At 41.2% G+C, this 20,658-nt stretch overlaps 1 protein-coding gene across 2 annotated transcripts in view; it reads right to left on the bottom strand.

Annotated features, from left to right (window-relative positions):
* Positions 1-1,362: 1,362 nt before the first annotated feature.
* LOC121693483 (adhesion G-protein coupled receptor G2-like) overlaps positions 1,363-20,658 on the bottom strand; it is a 41,827-nt gene continuing 22,531 nt past the window's right edge. For both annotated transcript variants that reach the window (XM_042072907.1, XM_042072908.1), the window contains 12 exons: positions 11,175-11,243; positions 10,792-10,948; positions 8,105-8,258; positions 7,620-7,757; positions 7,329-7,439; positions 7,194-7,233; positions 6,383-6,483; positions 5,415-5,542; positions 3,660-3,931; positions 2,995-3,085; positions 2,438-2,721; positions 1,363-1,637 (listed from right to left, as the gene is read on the bottom strand). In XM_042072907.1, coding sequence (XP_041928841.1) covers positions 1,504-1,637; positions 2,438-2,721; positions 2,995-3,085; positions 3,660-3,931; positions 5,415-5,542; positions 6,383-6,483; positions 7,194-7,233; positions 7,329-7,439; positions 7,620-7,757; positions 8,105-8,258; positions 10,792-10,948; positions 11,175-11,243 — 1,679 coding nt within the window. In that variant the 3' untranslated portion in view covers positions 1,363-1,503. The remainder of the gene's footprint in view (positions 1,638-2,437; positions 2,722-2,994; positions 3,086-3,659; positions 3,932-5,414; positions 5,543-6,382; positions 6,484-7,193; positions 7,234-7,328; positions 7,440-7,619; positions 7,758-8,104; positions 8,259-10,791; positions 10,949-11,174; positions 11,244-20,658) is intronic.

The following is a 20,658-nucleotide window of genomic DNA, read 5'->3' as shown; positions in this document are numbered from 1 at the left end:
ACATAGGCTAGTGGGACTGTATAACTTTTTTAGTTTTTAATTAGGTCATCATTATACATAGAATATATAACATTTCTGCATAATCATAAATGTAGTAGCCTAAATATCAAATAAAAATATTGAAAGCAAAGACAGATCAAAAATACACACAAGCATTTGGGGTCAAAGGCTAACTGGTGGGTTAAGCCAGCGGTTTTTCTTCATCCTATCATTGCTGTAGATAGCCATGAGATCACTACTCCTCTGCGTGTTAGAGCACACATGCCGCTTGATACAACCCTCGGTACATAGGCCGCTAATTGTGCACAGGCACGCAACGAGAACGCACCCAAGTCGGCTTCCTATCTTAAGGTGGGTCAAGCCGCAAGACATCCTTCATTTAGGTTACCGTGCCTGGTTGTCCATTACAGCCCGTCATATAATGACACCATTATGAAACATTTTTTGACCAGAGTAGCATTTGGTTTAGGGCTCTTGCCTACATCACCTCATTTACGTTATGGGTATTTAAAGCGTTCAAATGGTTTCATACGAATCAGTTTTAGGAAGAAATAAAGGCATAACTAGAAGTAGCCTGCTACAGTGTCATTTAATTTTTGCCGTGATTCATAACCCGACTTCCCGTTTACACTGGTGACTCAGGAATTTAGGACGAAGCTGAAGGAATTTAGGGATAATCTTGCTGCACTGTCTGCATCAAGGATCAGGCATGCCACAGGTATTTACTGAACCCTAGATCCACACAGGACATTTGTAGAACATATGTGTCTCTCTGTCGCTGAATCACAGCTGAGCCGACGCAGCGTTTCAGTTTTTGGAGAGCGAACTGACAGAAAACTATCCGACACTGCACCCTAGTGTTAGTGAATATAACACAAATTCTTCGGCACTTCTCACCCAAACTCATACAAGAGTACATTTAAGAGACACTTCATTAATTATACACACAGAGTACATTTAAAAAAGACATGTCATTAATATATAATATGCCATATGTGCAACTTGAAGTTAAGTACAGTAAGTTTAATAGGCCTATAATTGTTTAACTGCTACAACCTGCTACAAATAATGAGATTCTTGTTATTTTTAAGTGTAAGGCTATTTTAATATTTAGCATTTTGCAATTTTGGCCACAAATACCCAAATCACCTGGTTATTGATATAGTCTCTTTACAATATTACCATGTATAACAGCAGACAAATTGTGTTTTTTCTAAGTGACAAGTTTTCAGTCTGATATAAGTTACTTACATGTCATTATAAAACAAAGGTTCAATACCGAACCCCTTTTATAGTGAGATCCAGAACATATGGTCTAGATCTTTATTTTTTAGAAATATCTGACACAAATCTACTGTTATCTATTACCTCCCACTAATCTGGATCTATCTCTCTGTAAAAGAAAAACAACCCATAATGAATCATTTTTCTAAAAGTGCACTGTAGAACTTTATGAGAACCGTCCAATTTGTTGGGAACCTTGTTTTTTTTTAACTTGAGTACTTAGCCTTGGGTTACATAGGTATTGCTTGTAGCTATATTAGAGGATGTGCTGCTACTGAATGTTGGGTTGTCAGGCTTTGTGTCTTCGGCAAGGTCCTTGCTGTTATTGTAGTAATAGATGAACAGGAAAAACCCTTGGTTGAGGAAGAAAAAGAGAAAGAACTGTTTAATTCCACCTCCTCATGGTTTAGAAATGTTCAGTGATTTTAATAAACATTATTTATTTAATAAACATTTCTAAACTTTTTACTTCGTGGATATCTGTTTACTTAACTTAATAAACTTAACATAATTCCTTCTTTTGGCTCAGTGTCTTTTCATACTCCTCTGTAGGTTTTTTTTTAAAGCGAAAGAGGGCTGTTGCTCTATTATTTAGCCTTAAGTGGTCATTCTTAGGCTAACGTTGCTAATGCTGGCTAGTCTCTGCAGCACCAAGCTCCAGTCTGTTATCAAAAAGTGCAGATTCATAACATCATAAGATTTACTTTGATTTTGTTTCATATTACAAAGTATTAGAGAACCTTTGAGATATTTTATTATACACAATTATGACAACTTACAGACAGAGAGGAAATGTCCTTAGCATCATAAACTGTGCAGTTCTTATCACTTTTGTGCAAATATAGTGTTTTATGGTTATTGAAAGTCGGGAACCTCCTTACATAGTGTGCTGTTTATTTTGTGATAATATGTTGCGTCACCGGCACCACCCTGGCTCCTGACACCAGAAATAGACTTGACCACAGTCATAAACCTTTGGTGTGTTTTGAATACACATTAGTGTCTTTGCATCTGTTTAAACTCTCCCCTCCTTTTTATGTCCTCAGTGTTCAATGTTTTTTTTTATGTTATATTGAATCCACATCTAAGCTCTGTTGTAAATGCAAATTGTAAATGCTGCCTGCACTTTGCTTTGTTGGCTGTTGTCTGTTACCTTGAAAGGCATTGAGAACACAGAATATGTAGTAGGATGGTATCATCATGGGCCCATAGCTGAAGAACGCCACCCCCCAGGTGAGTCCTAGCAGGGCCAGCAGGCTCATAATGGCCATTATGTTCTTGGAGACAGAGGGCGTCTTGGCGTCCTTGACCTTCAGCTTGCTGGACATGAGGATTTTTTGCACCACCACAAAGAAGATGCCCAGCGTGAAGAGGAACACCAGTGCATAGTAGCCGATGTTTACCACGAAGTGCACCGTTGTGTCCTTTATCCAGCACCTTGTGAAGGACAGACATGGTCAGTTATAGGCTTGGAGACTTAAACGATTATCATGGACACGGCTTGTCAATGGGTCTGCAATATGATGATTCCAGTGGTACAGACTTGCTGAATGATTATTACAACACTGTTTTTGTAGGTATTTCGACCAATCTGTAACTACATTGTAGAGTGATTATAGCCATGAGCACATTGCTGTTGAGTTACACTAGTGACACTGGTTACTGGTTGTTCATGTCATTGACTTACAAGTGTTTACATCTCAAACTTACGTTTTTGTTTGAAATCCACTAGTGGTGGTAATGGTCACCAGTGTGTACTTATTCAGAACAGCAAGAGTGATGACAACCACAGCTGGGCAAGCTTCAGTAGGACACAGAGAACAGGTTGTTAAAGTAAGAGTTTCAAGCCATTATTTAAAGGTAAAAGACCTAGTCAAAGTATCAAAGTCAAAGTATCTTTTATTTGTCTCCTAGCATTGCTTTAATTCAGATGGAGGTATTCCTCTGCTAAGCACAGAGTATTTGGAGTTAAAATGTATTGCACCATGTTTGTAATGTATGTTTCAGTGAAGTACAGTAATTCAGTATATACTTCAGTGAAGTAACATATGCTCTACACTTATTTGCACTTCATTCATTTGCATACTCTGTGGAAAGATGAATGAGTTTTGCCATATTTCCTGTTCAGCCTCACGGCAACTTTGCAATGGAAGAATACTAAATGCAAGGCACTTCTGTCTTGCCCGAGTCTAAGATGTAGTCATACTAAAATGACTGAATAGGTATGACCAGATACCTGTTGAAATTTATGTTTTGTTGGACAAAAAAACACATATTATATTTGCATGTATGTTATATTTTGTTATCATTTCTTGATATTGTGATCTTTGTTTTCAACTAACGTTAACTAAAAAACTTGCATGACTCTGCCTTACCCCAGGCTGGCATGCACATCTTCAGCATGTAGTTTTTGATGTCTTTGGTGTTGCTCATCTTAACGAGGCGCAGGTACAGGTGGAGAGCTTGCATAGCAAACCAAGTGAACGTGGACAGCATAGAGTAGTGCATGAGGGTGGCGATGATGATGCAGCCGATGTTACTGCCCATGTTGGCCACCGACTCGTTGGTCAGGAAAGTCAGGTTGAGGAGGAGGAGCGCTGTGAACAGATTAATCAGGATCTGGATGGCCTGGCTGGACTTGGCTTTGCTGAGTCAAATCAAACAACACAAAAACAAACGTTTCAATAAAACAAATCAACAGTTCAGAGAATATAATAGCATAATACCAGCACAATGTATGGTCAAAGGTAAACCATGTGAGCAGTAGTGGAAGTATAGAGGTAGTGGCCATAATGTCACAGTAAACCATTCACTAGGATTCAGTCCTATCTACTTCACCATGCAGTGTGCCTGGATAAGGGATAAAACATCCTCACTAAGAACTGTGCTATGGGAAAACCTCATGGCTCTATACTGGGGCCGTATATATGGGAAAACCTCTTGGCTCTATACTGGGGCCGTATATATGGGAAAACCTCATGGCTCTATACTGGGGCCGTATATGGGAAAACCTCATGGCTCTATACTGGGGCCGTATATGTGGGAAAACCTCATGGCTCTATACTGGGGCCGTATATGTGGGAAAACCTCATGGCTCTATACTGGGGCCGTATATGGGAAAACCTCATGGCTCTATACTGGGGCCGTATATGGGAAAACCTCATGGCTCTATACTGGGGCCGTATATGTGGGAAAACCTCTTGGCTCTATACTGGGGCCGTATATGTGGGAAAACCTCATGGCTCTATACTGGGGCCGTATATGGGAAAACCTCTTGGCTCTATACTGGGGCCGTATATGGGAAAACCTCATGGCTCTATACTGGGGCCGTATATGGGAAAACCTCTTGGCTCTATACTGGGGCCGTATATGTGGGAAAACCTCTTGGCTCTATACTGGGGCCGTATATGGGAAAACCTCTTGGCTCTATACTGGGGCCGTATATGTGGGAAAACCTCTTGGCTCTATACTGGGGCCGTATATGGGAAAACCTCTTGGCTCTATACTGGGGCCGTATATGGGAAAACCTCATGGCTCTATACTGGGGCCGTATATGGGAAAACCTCTTGGCTCTATACTGGGGCCGTATATGTGGGAAAACCTCTTGGCTCTATACTGGGGCCGTATATGGGAAAACCTCATGGCTCTATACTGGGGCCGTATATGGGAAAACCTCTTGGCTCTATACTGGGGCCGTATATGTGGGAAAACCTCATGGCTCTATACTGGGGCCGTTCTTGTTTAACAAATACATCAATGGCGTCCTATCTGTATGTGATGGTGTGTAGATCTTGATTTATGCAGGTAGCACATTCTGATGTGCATGATAAAAACAAACAAGTTGCTGTTAAACTGTCAACAACAATGGGCAAAGTGGCAGAGTGGTTCAGTTATTCATGTCTCTCTATTCATGTCAAATCTCCTGCAATACCATCCTCGGTTTCTCTCTAATATTGTTAATTGTAGTACTTCATATTTTTCTCCTTCTCCTCCTTTTTTCCCTATTGCAGTTTAGCTTGAATGTGGTTCCACACTTGTATTGTAAATGTGAATGTAAAATGAATGGGTGAGTTTGAAAAGTTCTGCGAGTGGTCCAAATTGTTTGATGGGGTGGAAAAGGGCCAGTGTACCGTAGCAGAAAATGCATGAAAAGCGCCACCCCCAGGAAAAATATGGAAAGGCCACAGCCGATGTAGCTGATGTATGTCAGGGAGACGAGGTCCGATTCGGAGAGGGTGTCGTTAGTTGGTAGAGCATTCTGGTTTAAGATTAGGAAAGAACAATAATTCAGTTATTTGACATGTTTCAAAACGCAAGCTCAATTTTGCTGGACTGCTTTTAATGATACTGGGGGAAATGCCAAGTTTTCCCCCCTTCATTCTTTATCGACTTACATGCTACCTCATTTGTATGTTGCCTTAGATAACAATAACATCTGCACAACAGCTACACGTGTACATGTGTAAATGTGAAGTATTAGTGTAGGTCTCCAGCTTATGACAGAATTCTACTGTAAAGTTCTGAAACAAATGCCAGTGTCTGCCATTCTTAGATGGTGATGCATGCATGTGGATGATGGTGAAGAAAGATAACCTTGGACAGTCAGAGATTACAATAAATCAGCAAAAGACTATTACTGTACTGTACTGTACTGTACTGAGGGTACTATATGTAATGCATGCATATATACATACATTGTATTTTTTGTCCTCTATCCTTTTTTTCTTGTTCTCTATTACCTATGGTTATTTTCCATAAGTTTAAATCTATATATGTTTATACACATCTAAATAACGTGTTGTTTTTTTATAGTATATTTTTTGGGCTTTTTATGCCTTTAATCAGATAGGATAGTGGAGATTGACAGGAAGTGAGTGGGAGAGAGAGTCGGGGTGGGATCCGGAAAGGACCACGGTGCAGGTGCCCCAGCCAGTCGCGCCACTTCTGGGGCCTAAATAACGTGTTCTATGCATTCGTTTATATGACTGCTTTGCTAATTTAAATACCTCTTTTGTCATGTCAATAAAGCACCTTTTGAATTTGAATGGAAAGAGAGATAGAGAGAAGGAGAGATAGAGAGAGAAATCATTCATCTTACCATTAGAATGGCAAAGAAGGTAAGATGATAACATTTGCATGTGATGGTGCTGTTGCCCTTTACTGTCTCACATCCGTCCTCTGTCCAGGTAGGTTGATCCCCTCCAGAGTGAAATTGGGAGAGAGAGAGAGAGAGAGAGAGAGAGAGAGAGAGAGAGAGAGAGAGAGTGAGAGGGTGGCAGGGAGTGGGATAGAGGGAGCGAAAGCATGCAAGCAGATAACACGCTGACATACGAGCAGCTCCTGTGCTCCACAGTTCTCCACTCTTAACTGTATTGGTGGTAGCTCAGTTCACCCTTGTGCTCTCCAGAAAAAATAGATATGATTGAGGTACAACTTTTGCCGATGTACCCTTCACACTGAGATGTACCATTTCTAGGCCATTGATGTGCCCTTTCTAAGCAAACTGACCAATTAAGGAGTACAACTGTGTACCTTGAGGGTATTTGCCACAGTTATGGTATTGCTACACAGTATCTTATTTTTTGACAGTGTATAATTCACTCATAACAGACAGAATTATATAACTGCAGTCACTGCAGTAATTCAAGTACTGTTAATAAATCAAATGTTAACAAGGGATAATAAAACTGCTGTGGGCTTGAGGAGAAAAATAGCATTGCTGCTGTGCTGTATTTTAGTTTAGTTTGTTTAGTTAGTTTATCATTATTTGTCATTTTCCAACCAAAAACACATCTCTTAGTTGTTCATGACCACTACTGGCTTCTGATCATTTTAGCTGTTGGAGTTTATGATGATCAAGATGCACTGAGCAAAACAAAAATAAAAATAATAAATATGAAAAGACATACCGACACCATTCCAGGAGGTGCAGATAAACGTAACATTCTCCTGTTGATTTACACACAAAATGTTTAATGTTGTTCTGCATTCAGCAATCTCAGATGTAATGAATGAAATTCTGAACCTCCTCTCTCCACACTCACCATGCTGACATTTCCAAAATGAATTTTGATAGGATCTTTCAAATTGGAGATGTTGGCAGACATAGATATGCCATACACAGCATTATCTAAAACTCTGCTGTTTTTGCAATCCTGTGTAAAATTAAAAATGTTAAATGAAATGACAACCTTGTTCACTGAGCAATTTTTAATATCGGAATATTATAATTTTGCCCCTTTACCCACCAAATGTAATATCTTTAACAAACCTACCTATATCTAACTTATCCATAACAAACAAATAAATTGCTAACCTTACACTGTTATACTTACCATGGACATGTTAGGAAAGCGTAATACCCCTGCAAATCCCTCTCCACCATTGGCTGATCGGGAAATATTCACAGCCTCTGCAGGAATGTCGACAGACCAAGAATGCTTTGTCTGCAGTGCATTTGGGTTGGAAACAATCTGTGAAACAATACAAAATTGGTATAGCTGTAATCTTGTGTCTCAAGACGTGCTACACACCAAATATTTGACTTATTTTCCTTAAAAAACTACTCAAACGGATTGATTGATTATCAAAATAATTGACAGCTACTCAATTAATTATTTGTTGCAGTTTTATAGGCCAGTAGAATCTACTATCTTGGAGTAGGGCTGTGTATTGCATAATAAAATCTCACAACACGATACACCTCGCAATACATGTTGCGTGTATAATACATACATGTACTGTTTTTAGGTTGTAATTTCCATCAACACTGCTACAATCAATGAACTCATATCAGGAATCATGAAAAATATGTTCTTACAACCATCGTTTTCGCTTCCACAGAGTATGCAACGGTGACTGGGTTATGCTCTTTAAGCCGTATGATAGCTCCTTTAACTTCCCCAGCTTCCACTTTGGCACTGGACATGTTTCCTAACTTGTCCAGCGTGGATTTCAAGTTTTCCATAAGAGTGCTATATCACAAAAAAAAGAAAAACAATTAAAAAATATATATCTACGAATATAGATATATATATATGGTAGAAGGTACAAGTGCATTCAGACCTGTATGCAGATACAGAGACGGTTTCTATCCACAAGCCATCAGGATGCTGAACTTCCATACTCTTCCTCATACCTAATATCATCAACCTCACCAACCTCACACCAATGTTCCATGCGGTTATACATGCCTAGTGCCGCTGGAAGTGGACTTGGAATGTCCGTCCTGCCTCGGTGTGGAACACCTCAGACCCATGCATGAACTGTGCAGTTCTCCCCCTGACTGTACGTGAGTGCCGGCTCACAAACTTCACTATGCTTCCACTGGTTGGAACATCAGCCCCCAAAGCGCACAGCTATAAATACCAATGCAGAGCACCCTCAACAGAAAACATTGAAGGCAGTGCTCAATAAAAGAGTGGATGATCTATCCACAGCGGTCACACCAATCAAAGCACTACTGCTGCAGCTCCAGCCCCAGCCGGCTGGCTCACGGCCCAGTTTACCACTAACAGGTGTCAATGCCCCCTCACGGCCTATCAGTGAGGCGCTCATAGAGGATGATGTGGTTTCTACCATAGTCACTGACTCCCTGGTCACTTCTTTGGGAGCCACTGAATCAGCTGTGCCGCCAGGCTCCCCCTCTCTTGTGCATCGCTTGAGGATGCTCCTCTCAGTGCATTTTCAGATGAAGGTGGGGAAAGCGCAGCAGGTGGCTCTCACTCCCTACTGCCGAGTAGATGAACTAAACTAAGCTGTCTAAACTAGGGTAACCTCTTTCTAAACAGCGGTTGTCACACTGGCTGGTTGAGGTTACTGTATCTCCTAGGCCAACACCATGTACTTTTGCAAGATACTACAGAGTGGACATACTGTAACCTGCCCACCACCAGTGGGCAATGCTGTCCTTATGTTTCTTGCCCAGCGACGTAAGGATAATTAGGTTCCTTGTTACTCGTGACCCTTTGGTATAAGTCATCCCTTTTTAGACCGTAGTGACAGTCAGAGTGCGGTTGAAACAGTTTGTAAGTTACAAAGGTAACTATGGATCTGTGAGACCAAGGGATGACCATTACTATCCTTGTTGTTCAGAACACTGAGGCGTTGAAGGTAGGAGGACGAACCGGAAGTTAGCTCAGCTTATATAGTGTGAGACGTTACTACACATGGACTACACATGACATGAATCACTAGTTTACTTACAGTAAAGTTCTCAGTACAGTTGCAGTACAAAATAAATACACATTCAAGTTTACTATTAACTGAAATGTGGGCCAATTTAGTACATAAAGTAAACATTAGAAGAAGTATATTTCAACTGCACTTGCTACAAGTACTAGTAAATATACTTAAATAGACTTTTCTGTCAGTATAATCCAAGCTAAATATAGTTAAACCATTATGTTTACTTAGTATAAGCTAAGTATACTTAAGTATAAGTTCATTTAGTATATCTCTGATCAGTATACAAAAAGTAAACTACATATACTTATTAGTATACTTATAGTAGTACACATATACATATACGTATTACTAGTATAATGTGCACAAAAGGAATTGGTCCATACTGTACATTCAGTAGGGGATACATTACCACACGACAGTGCAAAGGCTGTTATGTACAAAAGAAATAATATACATATGTTATATCAATATTAGCATAAGATGTGTCCATTTGTATAAAACCCAGGAGGTGTCATTCCAAGATATTTTTTGTGTATATCGAGAGAATTTGTGCTCGTTGTACTAAAGTGTGTGCTCATTTTACTAAATTGTATAAGTATATATACTCTTTTGATCCCGTGAGGGAAATTTGGTCTCTGCATTTATCCCAATCCGTGAATTAGTGAAACACACTCAGCACACAGTAAACACACAGTGAGGTGAAGCACACACTAATCCCGGCGCAGTGAGCTGCCTGCTACAACAGCGGCGCTCGGGAAGCAGTGAGGGGTTAGGTGCCTTGTTCAAGGGCACTTCAGCCGTGCCTACTGGTCGGGGTTCGAACCGGCAACCCTCCGGTTACAAGCCCGAAGCGCTAACCAGTAGGCCACGGCTGCCCCCAATTGTGCGCTCGTTTTACCAAGTCATCTTATCATTTTACTATAGATTTGTGCTTAATTTATACACATGGTGCTGGACTCATTTGCTAAATTGTGCACTAATATGACATTTGCGCTCTCATTTTAATTCTTGCAAAATGAAAACACCATTTAGTAAAATAAAGGGGAACTATTTACTTTACTGAGAGCACAATTTAGTAAAATGAGCACACGCTTTAACATTGCTCTCTCGATATACAAATAAATCTGGCATTGATACCTCCTTGGCTCCATATTAAAGCAAAAAAGACTTTGTTTTGAGACACTGATGGGCACATTGCATGCACATATTATACATAGCGTGTCTGTAGAAGTATACTGCTGCCTTTTACATTTGTCACCCTATAGCATTCTGTATTTTGCTTTATGTGTCACACATGTGTGGGTTTTTGCTGATACTTACTTGGCTTTGTCAGCATTCACTTGTCCATTATGGAAGAGCTCCGTCTGGTTCACTTTCACGTTACCCACAGGTACTTGCACTGGGTTTCTGCAGGTCACACATGAGCTATTGTCTGCCTTGTTCACGCTTGTATTCAGCATGAAGTCTGCCTGCAGGTCTGTCAATAGAACTATGAGTTAATAAACTATTAACTGCTGTACACACACAATCATCTATATGCATTCTTTTTGTAACAAGACAAAGAGTATAATGCCATACAGTATCTACATTATATTGTGCTATTTGGAGGGGTAAGCATAGCATCCAGTCTCATTATGATAGTAAAAGAATGTGCCTGTACCCATGAGTCCATCGTGGACAACCAACAAACAGTCTAAACTCACCTCCACAACGGTCACTATCATATTTTGACCAAGTTCCACACACAGAGGAATTAATGACAGATTCACATCCTGTAGAAGAGAGGCATCAAGGTCAGCCATTAAATAATAATAACTTAATGACATTAAGGGACACTATAGTCTACTTGCCAAACAGGTGAACCCGGAAATGTTGAGCACGCCAAAGTTTTATGCTAGAAATGTGTAGTATGGGTCCCCAGCATGTAGAAACTGCTAGATGCTAACTTTCATATGTTGGGCTATTTGTTTAATTAGCACAACTTGCATACATTAGCATAATCACCTATATTGACAATATTTTTGGAACTGCTTGGCCAATTTGTACAATATTGGAGTGGTTCTGGGGTTAATGATTGTGCTGAATCCATTCACGACCATTCCAAAATTCAAAATGGCTAAAGTTAAACCAGGGGTGGTCACATTTCCACTCCTGGTAGGCAGATTTTGATGAGGTTTAGGGTAATTGAAAAATATTAGATGACAATAACTTATGTATTTGAAATAATTTAGATATTTCAAGTATTTCAAGATATTTCTGAACACAATTTTTCACAGGCCATATCTATAGTGACTGACTATTGGAGGTACCAAAGGGGTGTTGAGGGTGTAGTGGTTAGAGAATGTGTGGTGACTGTAACCTTGGTTTTCTGAGTGAAGAGACTATTCCACATGCATAGGGATATGACCCCTCTGCTTGTCAAAGTCCGTGGATAAACTTTAAGACACACCGTCTTGCCTGTTCAAGCCCATTTTGAATGTATAAAGCACCTATGCTGGTGTAAAATCTCTGATAGTTTGATCGGAACATGATTCATGGAAGCCTAGATAGAGTAGATACAGTCTCTTCACTCAGAGAACCAAGGTTTAAAAGTAACCACACATTCTCTATCATATCAAGACTATCTCTCCACTCTTATGCATATTTCATAACTCTTTAAAGCACCCCACAAGGAGATGATGCAGCCCATTATCCAGAACACCATAGTGCCACAAACATGACATGAACAGGACAGGAAAGTCAGGTTAGGGTGGACTACTATTGTGCACCGTGAACATCCAGGCATTTCTAAGGAACCAGACAATCAGGGAGCAGCCCTCCTCAATAAGTGCGTATTCCCTAATACAACAGCCTTGATTTCTGCTACCACGCCTCGCCGAGTAGTATCTTTGCTACACCCGAGAATGAATAAAGGTTGAATGAATGAATGAATGAATGAATGAATGAATGAGTAATAGCAAATGCCTCCAGCTGGGACTCCAGGAAGAGCAGAATGTACTGGTCAAGTAGGAGTCCACCCGGCATGCCTCACACCAAGTCATAAACACCCGTCATAGGTAAAAGTAAACTGCCCTTGTAGATGTCACACAGGCCTTGCATTGTCTGCACCACAGGCCCTGGCAAACCTAAGGCCAATAGTCTGTCACTTACAGGAGCCAGGCGACCAACCTGAGCCCTACCAGTAAGGGGTGGAACAGGTTCCTGCTAGCCTAAGACAACAGGTCTTTCCAAAGAGGGAGCTCTCACAGGGGACCGTCCAACAGGATGGTATTGCTGAAATCCAGAACCAGCCTCATCTGCTCCACTTGCACCCTGCATAGGAGAGGCTGGAGGAGAGTAAATGGCTGAAAGGCATACAGTAGAACCTGGGACCATGACTGCACCACAGCTTCCCAAGTCACGGAAGGACCATCATCCCTCGGGGAGAAGAAAAGCCAATGAAAAAAAAGCAACAATGTTTCAGCTCCCTGGTCATAAACACCTCTGCCCTGCTGATGTGAGACCAGATCTCCTCCTCCACCTGGGGGTGAGGTCTCCACTCCTCCTAGGCTTGGACTCAGTCTTGACATGATGTCTGCTGCAGAACTCAGTGGCCCCGGCACATGTACAGTTCTGAGGGAGCAGATAAAAGGGTGAGTCCATTACCACAGAATGGTCACCAGTTTGCAGAGGGCTGGAGAACCCAGGCCCCCTGTTGATATAAGAGGCATCCATTGTGCTATTGGCCCTGAGGATGACATGCTGACCCCTTGGCCTCGGTTAGAAGGTTGAGCAGAGCAGTCCTCAACTCCAGGACATTGATGTGCTGGGACACCCGGACACCAGATCAGACTCCATTGATGCCACAGCCTGCTGTGGACATGTCTGTGAATACCAGGTCCAATAGCTCGTCCCTCCTTGATGTTGGTTGGATCTCTCCACCAGCACAGGTCTCTGTGAAGCCTCCGAGTAACCACCACCTTGGTATGGGGTTGAGGGCGCAAGCTCAGCAGACACCTCTATATAGGCCGTACCATAGTCGCCATTAGGCCCATGAGGCAAAGGCAGAGCCTTCAATCGGCCCGAGACTGCAGCCGAAAGTCCCCCGAAAGAGGCATATTTGCGATACAAGTAGCTGTCAACTAGGTACATTACTCAAAAGAACCACTTATATACACTTACATTCAATCTATGCAGATCACCCCGAGAGATGTAAGTGAAATATGAACATCATAATCATGGCTATACACTTTTTATCTTTTTGATCAACATGGATTGAGACAATAATCCTAATGAAAACCTTTATTTCATCCTCCTTTATGTAATGCTAGCCAGCTGGTGCGTTTGATAACCCTCCTAGTGCCCAAAGACATGTGCTAGTGAAATTAGCATACTCCTCTCCCATTTTGTGTTGCTTGTTTGAGTCTAAGTGAATGGAGGGCTGAGCCTCACAGTTCTATGGAAGTTACATTTACATCCAGCAGTTATTTCACCTGCAGAGCTAACCAGCAGCAATGACACAGGTCCATGACAGTATTTTGCAGCAAAAAGCACAAGCTGACGTAAAACAAAATTTACCAAATGTTGTGTCTCAATATTCACACCAATGACTTTGAGCTCTCTTGATTTGTAAATGTCAGTCTACTATATTAAGCATTTAAATATTCTCAGAAATCTACCCAGATTAATCCAAATTTGTTTCAAAATGTCAATTTTGAATTGTGAAACTGTCAGATTCAGCATCCTCATTTAAACCACTCCAATATTGTACAAATTTGCCAAACAGTTTCTGAATTATGCAAATTGCCTAAAAAATGCAAGTTAGCATCCGGCAGTTTCTATATGCTGTGGACCCATATTTCTAACATAAAATGTTGGTGTACTCAAAATTTCCGGGTCGACAATGGGGCTCTATGGGCTGGCAAGTAGACTACTAAGTCTTCAGTCTAACAAAAAGTTAATTTAATAATGAGGCAAAATCGATTTGCTCATTTAATATCATGATCAAAACCATCTAACAAAAACATCAGTGGGTCAGCCCAATGTTCCCACTAGCAGCACAATAGCTTTATTTCATGCACGAGACACTTTGCTCATTTGATTTGATTTAGTCCCACACACTCTATGGCTTAATTTGAATTGTTCTGAAACTTGTGTCTCAATGACTCTTTAAAGGTATAAGTATATACTCTTTGATCCTGGAAATTTGAGGGAAATTTGGTCTCTGCATTTATCCCAATTCGTGAATTAGTTAAACACACTCAGCACACAGTGAACACACAGTGAGGTGAAGCACACACTAATCCCGACGCAGTGAGCTGCCTGCTACAGTGGCGCTCGGGGAGCAGTGAGGGGTTAGCTTGCTCAAGGGCACTTCAACCGTTCCTACTGGTCGGGGTTCGGCAACCCTCTGGTTACAAGTCCGGAGCCCTAACCAGTAGGCCACGTTGCCCAAAGGTGTCGTCCACAATCCGGTTTCAGGAAAGGTTGTGGGTCTTAGAGCATGACATCCAATCAAAATGACTCATCTCCATGTTGATTGGCCAGAATTGCTTTGTAATGTCAAGATCTGTTTAGTGTTAACAGCTAGCACCTAGGTGCTGTCCAATGTGCTCTGGGCAGTGGGGACTTGATAATGTTTTTTTTTACTTTTCTTTACACTGACCAGGCAGAAGAGCACACAAATTAAGCACTGCTTAACTGCACTGTCTTTTGGGGGTTTCAAAACTAATTGATTGACATGCAAGGTTCTGAGATAAATAAAGTGTGATTTAGCATTGAGTTCTGTCCTGTGGTACTATCCCTGGGTCCAGTGAAAATATATTATATATGAAAATATATTATATATGAAAATATATTATATATGAAAATATATATATATACTGTATATGAATATAACCTCAGTTCTCTGAAGGAGAACACAACATGTTAACCAATGGTCATCTCTTGTACACCAGAGTAATGGCTTCAACCATTCAACCAGCCAGTGGGATAGCCTCTGTTACGATAGTGCACAGCCAGTTGCCTGAATCCCATAGCAGATGAATAGCTGTCCAAAAGGGGCAAGCGATCGGTGATCACTGTACTGTAAGTGGAGCGTTGTCACTGGCAGGGCTCGAAATTAACGATGTTCCGACGTCCCGGGGACCATAAAAAATACCTCCGGGACACAATAGAATGATGTCTGTGACAACTCTGGGAGAGTAGAAAAATGGCAAAGCAAATTTCAAAATAGGTACGTTTTTCCTAAACTGTTCACATGGGAATCTAAACGTATCTTTCTTGTCTAAATAAAATTATACAAAATTTGACCTGGCGTAATGGGTAGCTGCCCAGTAAACAAAATAGTCAAACAACACAAACAAAAAACAAAGTCCTGGCGACGTCCCCTAAAGGTCCCCTGGCGAACGTCACCTCCTTGACATTGTGTAGGGTTCCCTTGACGTCCCGCGGACCTCTGTTCGGGAGGTCTAAAAGACGTCCACGAGACTTTGAGAGGACGTCCTGTAATGGTCACCGCAACGTTATGCGCGCAACGTTTATGCCCGCGACGTTATGTGCGCCAAAAAAAATGAAACGCGATATGGTATGGTATTACATCCTGTAAGCTTCATCGCTGCTAGGAGAGAAGCAGAACACGCATTTATGACTTGCTCTACAACTACACATCCATCTTCACTTACCTCAAAGACTACTTACACGCATGTATGAAATCACGTCCTCCTGATGCATTACATCAATGATGAGTAGACATGGACCTTTATACCAGGCTAGGATGTGCTGCTTTCACATCCACAGCATCATTTTCTTAATAAACTAGTACGACGTTTTAATGGGCATATCCCGTAGCATATTGTTCAAAACATCATCAGAGTAGGCCTAGGCTAGCCTAAGCTAAATTGTTCAAGCCATATTGTTTCAAAATATTAAAAACTAATAATAGCCAAAAATACTAAATGAATCGCAATGCATGCTGGGAAGCAAAACTCAACATGAAAGAAAGTACATTAAATATAACTAGAATGCATTGACGTTATATCCACTCTAAGGCGTTTTCTTGGACCTGTCTACAACTACACATCCATCTTCACTTACCTCAAAGACTACTTACACGCATGTATGAAATCACATCCTCCTGATGCATTACATCAATGATGAGTAGACATGGACCTTTATACCAGGCTAGGATGTGCTGCTTTCACATCTACAGCGTCATTTTCTTAATAAACTAATACGACGTTTTAATGGGCATATCCCGTAGCATATTGTTCAAAACATCATCAGAGTAGGCCTAGGCTAGCCTAAGCTAAATTGTTCAAGCCATATTGTTTCAAAATATTAAAAACTAATAATAGCCAAAAATACTAAATGAATCGCAATGCATGCTGGGAAGCAAAACTCAACATGAAAGAAAGTACATTAAATATAACTAGAATGCATTGATGTTATATCCACTCTAAGGCGTTTTCTTGGACCTGTGATCAAACAGGGACAGCCTATAAATAGCCTATCTTCCTGGAACATTGCAGATAAAAATTTATCGTTTTCTCTAGGCTATGAATGCTCTTTGTAGCCAACTTTAAGCTGAAATAAATAGATTCCAGATGTTTTTATTCTATATCATTTTTTATTAATAAACAGTAAGGCTCTGGTGAGGCAGAGATCTGGGATATGTGCACTCTTTGCTGTTTCCACAAGGAGCTGCTGTAACATCGGGGACAGCTATGCGTGACACTTTTAAACGCGAGCATGCGTCAAATAAATTACAATGACATTTAAAGGAACCATATGTAAGATTGTGGCCAAAACTGGTACTGGTACTTGAATTTCCCCTGGGGATCAATAAAGTATCTATCTATCTATCTATCTATCTACTGCAATCACTTTCAAATTACTGTAGATCGGTGTATCCCCTCCCCCACCCCTCTGACTCGAGGTTGCCAACCCAGATGCCGAAACACTACTGACTTTGTGATAGGTGGAGGGTGGCACATCAGGCCAAAACACAATATGACATGACAAAACACAACATCAACATCAGTTGAGGGCTGCAACTTCACTTTTTTTTAAATGACAATATCCTGGCCGGACTACTGTTGTCAGTGATATAAGTATTTGAAATGAACATGATTTCTTAATGTCTAGTGACATATCAGAGCCAAGTAGAATTCGGGACACCTGGGGGACACTGAGAAAAAAAGTTAATTTCGAGCCCTGGTCACTGGTATAACGACCCTAGCAGGTCTTCCTTGGCCCCGCTCACTTGTGTGTCTGTGCACTTTCTCCCTCGACCAATTGAGAATGAATTCTTGAACTGGTTCTGTTCAGATTTTTTAAAAATCTTCGTACTATCTAGTGAACCAGTGTCACGACCACACCAGGTCCATCACCAGCCACGCCCACTCCTCACTCTGCAATTTCCCAATCCAATTCCCCTGTTTACTAATTATCCAGCACCTGTGTCCTATTATCCTCTGCCTACTTAAAGCCCAGTCACACTCCACTCTGTCTGTCCTCGTCTATAGAGACGCAAAGCACTCCTATGCACGGACTGTGTCACTGTGTTCTTCCACGCTTGTCCCCACAACGCCAGGGTTTCTCTACCTACATTCTTCTGGTCGGACTCCCCCCCTACTCTCTTCAGACACTGTGGTTCAGATGGTGAATTGTTAAGTTGGACTTTTTCAGTTAACGTTATTCCTGATATTCTGTGTTTTCTGGGATTTGGTCCCTGCTTCAACTGCCTTTGTTTCGTCTTAAACCTGAAAATAAACCTGAACATGGAATTGAATCCAGAATCTTTATCCTGAGTCTATGTGCCCTGACAACCAGCCTGCATTTCCACCAGTTTTGAACGGAACCAAGGATGCGTCATCAATAGAGTGTGTTGCATGCATAAAGTGTTTAAAAACAAAACGGGAGGATGATATTGCAGTTGTCCCGTAAAAGCGAAAGGGTCAGAAGGTCGTTGAGGTCAGAACCTGTTAAAAGGGATTCGGAAGGGTATTCCAGGCCTTTTCAAGTCCAGCCACAGATTTTCTATAGGATTGAGGTCTGGGCTTTGACTCCGCCACTCCAGAACATTCACTTTGTTTGGGGGGTTTAAACAGTTAAGACTGGTTTCAGAATAAGGTGGAATGCCCCCAATAGATGGACATGAAAGTATAGCCCGACCGATTTATCGGCCGATATTAGGCATTTTTCAAACTATTGGTATCGGCATTTATAATGGCCGATAAATGAATATTTTAAATATAAAAAAAAAACGACGAAACACCCTTCAACCATGTCATGAGTGTTGGCGTTGTATAGTTTGTCCACCAGAGGGCACTCTACACCGTCCCTGCTGGCAACACTCGTGTATAACCATAGACAGTAAAAGATATGGACAGAGTCATCACATAGACGTCAATCGAGGCGGGTGATTTCAACCGTTTCCTGTTGGTCGACGAGGCTTTCTGTGCAGGCTCAGGGGACGTAAATGTAACGTAGGCACGTAGTCTGACTTGTGTAACTCTTGTGATAGCTGCACCGAGAGATTGGGTATGTAACCACTTACTTCGTTACCACCATGTCTACATTACTGTTCTAAATGTCCTAGTTGTTCGTAGATAAATGTGATTTAATATAAACAGCACTCGCCACATTCATAGCCTAGGCTACTGTCAATCCATCAAAACTTTGCTGAAATGTTGTGCTCTGATGCTTTCGTTCTTATCCAGAGAATACGGTTATTTTGCTCCTGTGCGACGCTTTCACCCGCTCTGGCTGTATGCTTATTACGTCACTTTAGCATTGATTTCGGAAAAAAAGTTTATTACTCAGTCTGTAAGTCAGTTACGAGGTTATGACGCCAATCACACAATGTTGTATTACTCCGGAAATAGAAAAAGTTCATATAAAGGCTTAAAACGCTTCAGCTGTAACGTTATTTGATGTCAAAGTGGTGCCAAAATTGAATGGGCTTCAATGGGGATGGCTAGGTGTACTGGTCTACTATTTAGCCTCAGATCCACCATAGTGTCTACGCTCTCCGAACGTTCGCCTGCCCCCTTGTGTATAACGCGCCACACATCCTGCAACCTGATGATCCAGCCAGAGTCGGGAGAGAACCAGTTATCCGCGAGTGAGATCATGAAGTGTGTTCATGGTGATTTGATCACGAGACTTGAATGAAAGCTTGAATAACAATTAAAAGAACATCCCCATCAGTTCTCTTAACTCAAATAAGCATGACAAAATTCGTGAAAACAATGTCCAGTTTTGCTGCTGTTAAATAAGTCGAGAGTGAAGCGGAATTAGCTAGTAATTACGTTACGTTGTTACAGTGTAGTTGACTGTCTGTCCTTTTAACTTTTGACAATGTGACTGAAGATGTATTTCTTTATAGTTATAGCAGTGAGACGTATCATCTCTCCCCGGCCTGTTATTTTGAAAGCGTATGTTTTACAATTTGCAGTATGACGTTATCCATTGCTAAATTATGGATCATCATAGACTAGCTAACCACAAAGCTAGCTAATGCCATGAATATCAGTGGAAGACCGCTAACGTTAACATTAATGAGCTTGGAAACCACAACGAACTTATTCTGCCTAAATAAAGTAATGATTACTGTATTTATAACTAGTATATCTGTAGTTACAGTCCTTGCATTGTAAAATGTAAGTTAGACGTGCGAGGAGTGAACATTTAGACATAGAGAAAAAGTATCAAACGTAGCTTGTGCAAAACGTAGCTTGTGCATAAAAGTTAGCTTTTCTTTTACACGTGTGAAATCCAATGACGCCAAGTGTGCGTTTCAGACTGTCGTTCAGCCGCAGCATTAACGAGTTACATAATGGATTTAGATCACTAAATAGTAGGTTTTTAGCCTAGAAATCTAGACGCACCCTAGCGGCGGCAAATTAATTTGCTCAGCCTGTACGTCTAGTATCAAACCATAGGGATTTCTATTGGCTGACGCCGTGGACTTCATCCAATCACAGCGCTCTATTTTGTTAGAGAGTCTTAAGGTGGGCTTAACAGGATAACGACAGTCCTGTGACGGTGAACAACAAGGAAGGTGGCTATGGCTAACGAAGAGCGGTTGTTTGAATCAGCGTTGGCGTCAACTTTGGAGGAGTTGGACTTGTGCTTTTCTTTGAAAGTTGAGCAATACAATGCACTTAAGTAATTCCTTTCGAAGAAGGATGTATTTGCCGTTTT

This window comes from Alosa sapidissima, chromosome 19, assembly GCF_018492685.1.
Source record: "Alosa sapidissima isolate fAloSap1 chromosome 19, fAloSap1.pri, whole genome shotgun sequence".
Lineage (NCBI taxonomy): Eukaryota > Metazoa > Chordata > Actinopteri > Clupeiformes > Clupeidae > Alosa > Alosa sapidissima.
The sequence above is the reverse complement of the archived record's forward strand: the minus strand, read 5'-3'. Positions and strand labels throughout refer to the sequence as shown.